This window comes from Nelumbo lutea, chromosome 1, assembly GCF_056320005.1.
Source record: "Nelumbo lutea isolate HS-2025 chromosome 1, American lotus-T2T, whole genome shotgun sequence".
In the NCBI taxonomy this organism is placed as follows: domain Eukaryota; kingdom Viridiplantae; phylum Streptophyta; class Magnoliopsida; order Proteales; family Nelumbonaceae; genus Nelumbo; species Nelumbo lutea.
The window spans coordinates 57,627,756-57,639,764 of record NC_142684.1 but is presented as its reverse complement, the minus strand read 5'-3'; the positions used below and the strand labels follow the sequence as shown (position 1 = coordinate 57,639,764).

Genomic DNA, 12,009 nt, shown 5'->3' with positions numbered 1-12,009 from the left:
CGGTACAATGGCTTAAATCTTTGAAAATATTTACAGATTACACTGTGGATGACATGTTGATGAAGTGGGGTGAAATTGCAAATTGCACGTAGACCAAGTCAATAACGAGTGTGGCTTGGACCCCCCCCCCCCACCTAGTGGATTCTTGAAATTAAATTTTGATGGATGCAGTAGGGGAAACCCGGGACAATCGGGGATCAAGGGTGTTTTTAGAGATGGAAATGGGGTCATCTCTGCTATGTTCTCAGGCCCAATTGGAGTGGGTGACTCCCTTAGAGCTGAGATATGTGCAGTTATGAAAGGAGCCCGAAAAGCCAAGGAATTGAACATCAAGAAACTTATAATTGAAGGGGATTCAGAGGTGATGATAGGGTGGCTGACTAAAGATCAAAATGATTTATGGAAGTATAATAATGAGAAAAGGAAATTCAAATGGCTGGTGCGGGAGATGGAAGTTAAGACATGTTGGATTAGAAGATCAGCTAATTCCCTAGCTGACGGTTTAGCAAAACAAGGGGCAAAAAGGGATTCTTTGTTTTGGGCTAAGCTGTAACGTTAGTGTATTTGTATCTTTGTTTTTCCTTTTTTCATTTCTTGAAGTTCTTTGTGACTCTTGGAAGATAAGTGTGTTTGTCTTCCACTTGTAAATTTTCTACTGATGAATTAATGAAAGTGTTATTGATCAAAAAAATAATAATAATAAAGAAGAGATTGAACAAGATGGCAAAATTGAGTGGTGTATCTGGAATCTTACATGATAGGAGAATTCTATAAAACAGTCTAAGGCCAGCAATATTATAATGAGCAATGTGTTCGGCAATCAAGAAACGACAAGACTAAAAATTGAATGTGGTAGAAATGCAAATGTTGAGATTGATGAACAGGGAAACTAGGAAGGATAGGATTAGAAATGAATAAGGAAACTAGGAGCAACTCCAATAGATGATAAAATGTGGGAAAGTAGTAGGGTTGGTTATTTCTGCATGTGGCCACATTGCTAGGTCTGGCCTCTCTTGGAAATTTCTAGGCCCAATTATATATTTTTCTTCTAGACCTGGCTTGCCACGGGCTGGCACACAATGCGGGTTGGGCCTCGGGGTGCAACTCTGGTGGGTTGGGTCAGGTTGAAGGTCAACCTAGGCCCAACCCTAAAGGTGTAAACCTTAGGTTCGGGCCTGGCCTAACCCATGGTTAAGCCCAAGTTTATCAATCCAGGCCCAACCTAACACAACTAGGGTTGAGCCGAGTTGGTTTGGTAGGGCTTGGGCAGGTTGGTTGGGCTTGAAAGAATTTGTATATATTTTTATATAGCCATCTTTTATTGGGCTTTATGGCCCAATTTAAGAGTTGAATTGATTGAAAATATATACACATTTGACTTACAAATGTATATATACATATTTTATACATATACACATGTACGCATAATTAGAAAAAATATATTTTTGTATAAAAATAATACACATATGCATGTGTTTGTTCGGGTGGGCTCAGGTAGGGTTGGGTTGGGCTCAAGCTACTTGAGACTTCAACCCAGGTTTAGGTCAGGCCCAGCCTGCAGCCCTAAAACTCGAGCCCAACCAATGTTAAAATTTTACAATTTACAATAAGATTCACTATTTGAATCATTAACCCCAAGGATATCTATTCAAATCTTATGCCTGAGTTCTTTTCTAAAAAAATCTTCCGATTTTTGTTTGAATCCTACATTTGATTCTACAATTGCTGTAATTCATTGTGGTTTGAATAAATTCAGTTAAGAATTAGTTCTCTACTTTGTAATTTGTTTTGTTTATATTTAGTTTTGTCAAAGTTGACTTGTTTCAAATTATAATTTCGATTTTTAAAAATGTAATTTTATTAATTTCCATGGGAAAACCCAGATGCTTGGTCCAGCCCGGTCCAGACATATTATCAGGTAGGCTGGGCTGGGCCTGGGCAGCCCTATATGCTGTACTACCCTGTAAAAACCAAGCCTGGACCTGACCCATGATCATCTCTTAGAAAGTAGATCAAGATGGTTTCAGCATAGGTAGAGAAGGGGACTGGATGGGCCGGAGACAAAATCAAGCACACTGGGCTGGGCAACCTATCATGAGTGCAAGCTTCAAAATGTTGACATGATACGCCCAGTATCAAGTGTATTGTATCGCATTGGCAGGCCCTTGAAACCCCAAATAAGGGATGTGTTGTACTTCAATAGTTTTAGGGGGGGGGGGGGGGGTAGACAAACCTAAAATCAACCCTTAAAGCAATCTTGAAAAAAAACTAAAAAAAGTTATTAGGTATTGAAACACCTGATACACCTGTCGTGTGTATTGGTTATATCAATACTTCGAATCCTACATGAGTGAACATGCCAATGTTATGTACACATGTGGCCCATGTTGGATCCACACCTAATTTGTATGGAAAGACTAATATGTTCGCTCCTGTGCTTGATTTTGTCTCCAACCTATCCAGACTCAGAGCAAGACCATCTACAGCACTAGTAAGAAGTAATCCATTACTAGCTAAAGGGTTAGAAGTGCTAGGGGAAAAAGCCAAAAAGGACATTGGCATTGGTGGAAGTATTGAGTAATTATTTAAGGGCCCATTTTACCAATGGATATGGCACTGAATAGAACAGATTAGTTGAATAGGATTATGTAGCCAGCCTCATATAGTTGGGACAAAGGTTTGGATAATGATGAGAATACATCCTTCCAACTTTTACATATACGTGGCCTTTAAAGAATAATAAAAAATCATAAACCAATATAAAATTTTCCTAGTTCGACCTGCTCAAACTGTCATGTAAAGGTGTTATTATATATCTGGACCTCCACTAATGCAACATGTGCCTGTACAATCACTTGATTTAATCTTCAATTTAATGTATATATTGCAACACACATAGATAATGCTCAAAGAAACTGGACATGGTATATCATTTTACAAGATGCCCTAATTAAATGTGACATTTTTGAGACTTGTTTGAAACCCCAAGGAACACAAGACTAAAATTTATACAGCCGGATTACCAGCAAAGTATATTGGGTGGTTGGATCCTCAAGTGGTGGTTCCACCCCTTTACTGTGCAGCATTTGCATAGATGCATTTGTCAGATAGCTCAATATGCATGCTACCTATCCAACTAGAAACTAGCTAGATATTTACTTGCTCTGAAAAGAGGAATACTTATGTCAGTTCAAGATGTGGCTGTAGTAACTAACCGTGTATATGGCAAAGCAATGCTCAAAAGAGTAATAGCTAACAGACATAATGGATGGATGAAAGAATGCATCCTCTGCTAGAACCCTCGCTTGCCTTGATGAAACTGAAGAGAGGAAGAACACATATCATAAGATTCTCTCTCTTTCCCCAACCTTACTAAGGGAAATGTAGAACACGGAACCACTAAATAACTTTAGAACTATTATTTATCAAAAAAAAAAAAAACTTTAGAACTATTATTTATCAAAAAAAAAAAACTTAAGAACTAGTTCATGGTTTAGAATGGGTTATCAGAAAGTACCAGCTGAAGCATCATAGATCCCGAGAGAGGCATTCTCTTGAGCCAAACTTGCAGCTTTGAGAGAGAACTTTACCTACCCAAGCAGATTTCAACAAAATCAAAGTATTTCTATTTATATTATTAATGTTTCTGCAAAAATAAAACTTACAATTTCAGAAAATAATTATGTCAAATAGAAGAAATTAAAATCATAACCAGACTACTACTGAGTATCTTTGTCATCATTACCTCACTGGAAAAAAAAAAAACACAAGATAAGAAATCTGTGCACCTTAAAAGATTCAAGGTCATGTTTTCTGTTTGGGCAGACCTATTCATATAGGTAAAACGGGGCGGGGGTACGCGGGGGGGACTCGAAACATGCCAACAACCAGAATTCACCTTCATCAAATCAACTCTCTTTAATTGCAATTACAATGATTTTATCTATGGACTCAACATATGAACACACATGTTCCTTTGGACCAAGAAACTGACCCAACTTAACTTTTAGTTGCTTTAAAACTAAGACAAATCCGTAGGTAACCCATATGGACACCAACTCCTAAAGAACTCCAATAACACCTCAATACACCTACTAAAACTAAATATAAAGACACCAGAAATTACTGAAATAGTAAATTGTGATTTTACTATAAATAGTAATTATGAGAATTACCATCTAGTAAGTCCAATGTGATGGTCTCTTGTTACCTTGGTTCAATAAGTCATAACAAAGGAGAGATTGAGGAGGATGTCACCCATAGAATTAGAGCAGGATGAGAAAAAAGGAGGGGGTGCATCTGGAGTCTTATTTGATAGGTGAATACCACTTCGATTAAATGGAAAATTCAATAAACAGTTGTAAGGCCAATTATGTTGCATGGAGTAGAGTTTTGGGCAGTTAAGAAACAGTATGTCCAAAAGATGAGTGTGGCAGAAATGTGAATGCTTATATGGATGAGTGGTAAAATTAGAAAGGACAGAGTAGAAATGAAGAAATACAAAGGAACCTAGGAGGAGCTCCAATAGGTAATAAAATGAGAGAAAGTAGATTGAGATGGTTTCTCCATGTACATAGAAGACCCCTACAGAACATGTTGGGAAAAGTCATCTATTAAAAGTTTAAGGGGCTAGAAGGGCTAAAATCAAATGTAGATGCATAAATTAGTGTAAACGCCATTAAGCAAACAAAGATTGATCATATTGGATTATCAAGTATTACAAAGTTTTCGAGGCTCTTTGGTGACATGCTACAGATGTGACAGAGAATAATCTCTTCAAGTGTCATGTTGATAACGGTGTCTACATGTGTCCAACATGGACATGGTTCCCATTTTTGTGTCCATGTAACATATCTTCAAAGGTGAGGATTATATCCAGTCTACTCCTCCCAAGACTCTGGATAGCTGGGACCAATATTGGGTAATGACCTTTTTATGCGACATAGCTACAAAGCCAGCAATGAAAAAGAAAACTTTTTTTTATCAGTGAAAGTAAAAGAAAATTTATGGATAAAATAAATAAATAAATAAAAGAATACTCTTCCACTTTAAAGATTTATCTAATCTCTAAAATTGATCTCCATGATCATCATTTAGGATTACAATTGCCTTACAAACATGTAGGTCGAGATCAAGAAATAAGACATCTGGCATTTCTCATTCAAAAAAGACCGAAGCAGGAAGTGTTCAAGGCATCAACAGATGAATTTTATGATTGATTGGGGGAGCATTCTCATTTTGAAAAAAAACAGAAGTCAGTATTACAAATTCATCATTGAGAAAAAGTGAGTATTAAAAATTTATCAAATATTACAACCCCATCATTTATGCCCACATTTTACCCTAAGATTTTGTGTTCCTTTAGTCAAACATTGCAGATGTACCAAAGAGAAGAATCCTTTCATGTATCATATTGATATTAGTGCCTACACATGCCCAACATGGATATGGTTCACACACATTAACTCTCTAAAATTAGCCATTATGATCCTTACCTGGGTTTACAATGGCTTTATAGATATGTAGACCATGAAATAAAACATTTTTGCTTTTCTCATTAAAACACAAAAACGGAAAAGCAAAGGCAGGGAGGGTTTAAGGCATCAGACGGGCCTTATTTGATCGAGTGAAGGAGCATTCTCAATTTGAGAAAAAGTCATTTAACAATCAGACTAGCAAAATTCTGGCGACTAGACTAAGGGCCTGTTCATTTGCTATGAAGTCTGACATCTGAAAGTGTAATAATTACATTAAGAGGTATATTGGTATTGGTGAAATTTTCTTTCCTTTGAACTCTGAATGCAGAGAATGTTGTTTTGAATTCTGAATTCTGAATTCTGAATTCTGAAAACTATCAAATATCCATTTTGACCCCATATATGAGAGTTTTTGTTTGTCTTTCTGGGGGTATCATTGGAAAGCAGAAGGTTGTATGATTGCACTTCAAGACAAGATAAGAGATAAGAAGAAACGAACAACCAATTTTCTCTTAAAGTTAAAAGATTCCTCTTAAGAGATAAGAGTTAAGAGGAAACGAACAGACCCTAAGAGGAGTAATGGACTCTTTGGTTTCTAGCTTCCAAGGTGCCTTTGTCTACAACAAACAAAACCATGATGGAGTTCTTATAGCCAATGAGTTAATTGACTCAAGGAAGAGAAGTGGAAAAGCAGGTCTGGTTTGCAAATTAGACTTAGAAAAAGCCTATGATCATGTAAACTGGGTTTTTTTAGACTATATGATGGAAAGAATGCACTTCGGACCAAAGTGGAGAAATTGGATAAAAGTCTGTTTCTACTCCAAGGTTCTCAATCTTGCTAAATGGGTCAGCAAGAGGAAATTTCAAAAGCTCAAGAGGGCTGAGACAAGAAGACCCTCTATCTCCGTTGCTCTTCCTCTTAGTGATGGAAGGTCTTAGCAAGTTGGTAGACAGAGCCTCAGAACTGAATCTTCTAGAGGGTTTTGAAGCAAGTCCTAATGGAACAAAAATCCCCATCCTACAATATGCAGATGACACTCTCCTTTTCTGCAGTACTTCAGAGAACAAAATCTTTAATCTGAAGTATTTACTATTTTGGTTTGAGATAATTTCAGACTGAAGGTGAACCTAGCTAAGAGTGAACTATTAGCTGTGGGAGAGGTGCCTAACATTCAAAATTTGGCTGATATATTGGGATGTAAAGTGGGTAGTCTGCCTAAAACTTATTTAGGTCCACCCCTTGGAGCCAAATGTATCTCCAAAGCAATTTGGACTGCAGTCTTAGAAAGGATGGACCAAAAATTGGCTTTTTGGAAGGCAAGGTATCTCTCTAAAGGTGGTAAGGTCACTCATCAAAAGTGTGTTAGCCAGCCTTCCAACCTACTTTATGAGCCTATTCCCCATTCCCTCAAAGGTAGCAAAGGAAATGGAAAAAAAAAGATGAGAATTTTTCTTTGGAAAGGCTGGAAAGATTCTCACAAGTATCACTTAGTGAGCTGGGAGCAAATCTGCAAACCCCAGTCACAAGGCGGGCTTGGAATAAGAAACCTTAAGCTTTTCAACCTTGTGTTATGTCCCGGAAACTTGACACACAATTCTCAGACTCAGCAGAACTCACACAACTAGAACATCAACAAAGGAACTGGTATTCATTCAGAAGAAAAGAAGAACATTAACAGTTGGTCGGTTCTTCGAGAGACCGCCGGCTCCCCCAATCACTCACAGTATTCTTCACTCAACAAAAGCCTCCCTCCCCCATCCCCCAAAGCCCCTTCTTATACTCTTCTTACAGCATAACTGACTCCCTCAATAAACGCCCAGCTGGCCAAGTTATAAATGCCCACACTCTTCTTATTCCTAACTGACATAGCTATAAATGCCTCAAGACTCTCCTTATTCCCTCCAGCCATAATTGCCCCCATGTTCAATTATTTCCCCCTTTAGCCGAAAGCTGACCTTTCCCCTTCCTGGCATACGTAAAGTTAATTGGTGGGGGCCTATCATTACCCGCCGCCCAAAGTCTAACCTTGTCCTCAAGGTTAAAATGAGGAAATTGGTCTCAAAGTAAGTCAAAAGGCTCCCACGAATCTTCAAAATCAGGCAGGTCCTGCCAATGGATAAGCACTTCCGAACTCTAGGCATAGTGGATGAACGCACCCCTCAAGCGGCAGCAGGTTCCACAAGCATTTCCATATCAGCTAATAGAGTGGAAGGAATCACAGGAGAAGAGATATGATTGCCGATCGCCTTCTTGAGTTGCGAGACATGAAAAACTGGGTGAATCCTTGCATCTGGAGGAAGTTGAAGTTTATAAGCGACAACGCCAATTCTTTCCTCAATAGCAAATGGTCCATAAAAACGAGGGGCAAGCTTTTCATTGACACGGCGAGCTAGAGACTGCTGGCTATAAGGTCACACTCGCACATACACCAAATCCCCAACATCAAAATTCACATCACGTCGGTTCACATCAGTCGAGTCTCATCTTTTGTTGTGCATGGTGTAGATGAGCATGCAGCTCCCTAAGTATAGCGTCTCACTGAAGGAGAACGACTTCAACATCAGCATTACCCGTAGAGCCAATCTCATAGCGGATTAATGGAGGAGGATCGCGCCCATAAACCACCTTGAAAGGTGTCATGCCAAAAGCTGTGTGAAAAGAGGTATTATAGCTGTATTCTGCCCATGATATCCAAGAAGACCAGCGGGAGGGGGAATCAGCCGCAAAGCGTCACAAATAAGTCTCTAAACAACGATTAACCACCTCCGACTGTCCATCCGTCTGAGGATGGTAAGCTGAACTACGACGCAATTCTAAACCTTGTAGGGTAAAAAGCTCACGCCAAAAGAAACTCATAAAGACTTTATCACGATCTGACACAATTGATCAGGGAATGCCATGCAAATGGACTATGTTGTGCAAGAAGGCCTGAGCAACCGTGAGAGCTGAGAAAGGATGACTGAGAGGGATAAAATGGGCATACTTGGAGAGACGATCAACCACCACCATAATTGTATCAAATCCCTTCGACTTAGGAAGAGACTCAATAAAGTCCATAGCAATATCCTCCCAGATCTATTCAGGAACAGGTAAAGGTTGTAAAAGGCCAACAGGGGACATGGCTTCATATTTACTGCGTTGACACACATCACAAGCCTGCACAAACTCCTGGACAGAACGCTTTATCCCCCGCCAGTAAAATTCAGCTGCTATTCGCCAATATGTAAGGCGGATACCAGCGTGACCCCCCACAACTCCAGAATGAAACTCTTTAAGTAAGAGGGGAATAAATGGGGAAGAAGTCGGCATAACCAATTTACCATGATAACGAAGGTGATCTCCAACTAAAGAGTAGGCGGGATAGGCAGCCAGATCATGCTGTATGGCATGCTTAATGTTGGCCAGAAAAGGATCAACATCAACTTGCTCCTTAAGGTCATCAAAATCAAGAAAAATAGGGACTGTAAGAGAATTTAAGTGCATTTCAGCAGGAACTTTGGAGAGAGCATCAGCCACGGTATTATCGGTACCTGGTTTGTACTGAATCTCAAAATCATAATTTCATAAGCTTAAGGAGACACTTATGATGCTCACCTTCGACAACCCGCTGCTCCAACAAATACTTAAGACTACGCTGGTCGGTACGAACAATAAAGCGTCTTCCAAGAAGATAGGGGCGCCATTTTTTAATGGCAAAGACAATAGCCATTAATTCTCGCTCGTAGACAGATTTTGACTGTGTAGACAGGCTAAGCTTGTGGCTGTAAAAAGCTATAGGTCGACTATTCTGCATTAATACTGCACTAAGACCTACACCGGATGCATCTGTCTCGATCAAGAAGGGTTGGGAAAAATCCGGAAGGGCCAACACAAGTACGATCATCATAGCCAGTTTCAACTCCTGAAATGCATTCTCAGTGTCCTTTTTAAGCTGTTGCGTCAATGGCCATGCTATTTTACTGTAGTTACGCAAAAAACGGCGATAATAGTCTGTACACCCCAGAAAACCGCGAAGAGCTTTAAGTGAAGATGGTTGAGGCCAATCAACCATGGCCTGGATTTTAGAAGGATCGGTAGAAACACCAACCGTACTAATAATATGACCCAGATATTCAATGCTAGGCTGAGCAAAGATACATTTCTTTGAGTTGGCAAAGAGACGGTGGGCGCGCAACATAGAAAAGAACTGTCGAAGATGATCCAAATGGGCAGCTTCGGAAGCACTGTAAACCAGAATATCATAAAAAAATACCAACATAAAGTGACGGAGGAAATCATGGAAGACAATATTCGTTAATGACTGGAAAGTCGAGGGCGCATTGGTGAGACCGAAGGGCATGACAAGGAATTCGTAATGGCCCTCGTGGGTGCGAAATGCAGTCTTGGGAATATCCTCACTATGGACCCGAATCTGATGGTAGCCTGATTTAAGATCAATTTTGCTGAAAATAGAAGCACCATGAAGCTCATCGAGAAGTTCTTCGATAACCGGAATGGGGAATTTATCCGGAACTGTAGCATGGTTAAGGGCTCTGTAATCCACACAAAAACGCCAACTTCCGTCCTTTTTCTTGACTAAAAGGACCGGGCTCGAGTAGGGGCTTGTACTTGGTTGAATAATACCCACAACCAGCATCTCAGAGACAAGGCGTTCAATTTCATTTTTCTGAAACTGAGGGTATCTGTAAGGACGAACAGAGATAGGGGAAGTGCCCTCCTACAAGACAATAGCATGCTCCATAGCCTGTGTAGGGGGTAATCCCGTAGGCATATCAAAAACATCTTTGAACTCATCTAGTAAAGCAGAAATTGGCGGGGATGTAGGCAAGATAGAGTTCAACGAAGAATCCACTACCTGCAATTGTTTTAGTTCTAACAAAACCCCTTGTCCCTCATGTTGTAAGTTACGCATCATAGCATGCAAAGATACCTGAGAAGAACAAAGATAAGGGTCACCCTGCAATTTCCCACGGACACCTCCCAAATTGAGCTTCATAGACATGTTGCCCCAATTCATCACTGAGTCCCCGAGGGATGCTAACCAAGGAAAACCAAGAATGACATCCGTAGAGCCCAACTTTAAAGGAAAGAAATCAGCAATGACATCCAATTCGGGTAAGTTGAGGCAAACCTGACGGCAGACTCCAGAAGTTCTCACCTCATCGCCATTCCCCATCTGAACTCCAAACTCGTGTGTAGGAGTGCGAGGTAATTTCAATTCTTCCACTAATATGACCACCTCACGTGACAAAATGCGTCCACGTACCTTAAGGGAATTGGCCGCACACAATCCAACAAGAGATGAAACACAAAGCACGGCTAATTCTGGAGCCGGAGCAATTTCAGGGTCCCCGGAAGTGTTGTCCAAATTAGATGCATCAAAAGGAATTTCCTCCACATCATCTTGAACCCATAAAACCTGAAGTGATTTCTGAGCACAACGATGTCCCGGATTCTATTTCTCGTCGCAACGGAAGCATAGACCCTTCGCACATTTCTGTTGCATCTCTTTATCAATCATCTTTTTGAAAGCAGTAGGTGGCGCCTTAATAATAGGGACTGATGAAGAAGGAGGAATCGCAGCACGTGCAGGTCGGGTGACAGCAGAAGTAGTCACTTGCGAAACCCATGAGTTAAAGTGAGTTCCAGAGGGGGACGTTGTGGGCCCACGAGGAAAAACTGATTGATAAGCCCATAAGGCCTGATTCTTCTCCTCAAATTTCTGGGTTGTGGCCATTTTCCTGATCAACCCAATGGGTTCCATCTGTCGGAGTTTGGCCTGGATATCTAGGCGCAACCCATTAACAAAGGCTGCTTCAAGGATTGATTCCGGTAGGTCACTTAAGGGAGTGGAGAGCACCTCGAATTGGCGACGATATTCCTTAACAGTAGTGGATTGATGTAATGATAGAAGCTGCTCCTGCAAATTTCCCTCCTGAGTCGAACGAAAACGTTCAAGGAGGAGCTCCTTGAATTCTGCCCAACTACGAAAAGGTCGTCGACCATCTTCCCAGTAACACCATGCCAATGCATCACCCTCTAAACAGACCACGGCCGCACGCAGACACTCCACCGGAAGCAAGCCATTAATCTAAAAATAGTGCTCTGCGCGAAAAAGCCATCCGTTTGGATTTTCCCCATCAAAATAGGTAACTCCAACTTCCGAGGAAGTGAATCAAAAGTATGTTCCAACACCGACATTGAAGATGTCGGGAAAGCTGCACTCTTCCCTTTGTCAGCCGCACAACTTGATGCGACTAAAGGAGGAGCAATGTCAGAAGTATGTTCCGACACCGACATTGAAGAAGATGTCGAGAAAGCTGCACTCTTCCCTTTGTCAGCCGCATGACTTGATGCGACTAAAGGAGAAGCAATGTCAGTTGTAGACAAAGGAGCTGAAAAGGTTTGTTGCTGAAGCAACAGATCAAGACGTCCTACTAGATCTTGAATGCCTCCTTCCAGAGACGAGATCTTCAATAGTCCAGCTGCTACCTTTTCTGGATCGAGTCGCTGAATCTCATTATGTAAGCC

At 40.6% G+C, this 12,009-nt stretch overlaps 1 protein-coding gene across 2 annotated transcripts in view; it reads right to left on the bottom strand.

Moving 5' to 3' along the window:
* Positions 1–12,009, bottom strand: part of LOC148874694 (GPI transamidase component PIG-S-like protein) — a 63,308-nt gene that overhangs the window by 3,734 nt on the left and 47,565 nt on the right. For both annotated transcript variants that reach the window (XR_016105647.1, XM_088966353.1), the window contains exons 11-12: positions 3,518–3,590; positions 3,216–3,319 (exon numbers count right to left, since the gene is read on the bottom strand). Coding sequence is in view for 1 of the 2 variants with exons in the window: in XM_088966353.1 (XP_088822479.1) it covers positions 3,216–3,319; positions 3,518–3,590 (177 nt within the window). In the remaining variant the exon portion in view is untranslated. The remainder of the gene's footprint in view (positions 1–3,215; positions 3,320–3,517; positions 3,591–12,009) is intronic.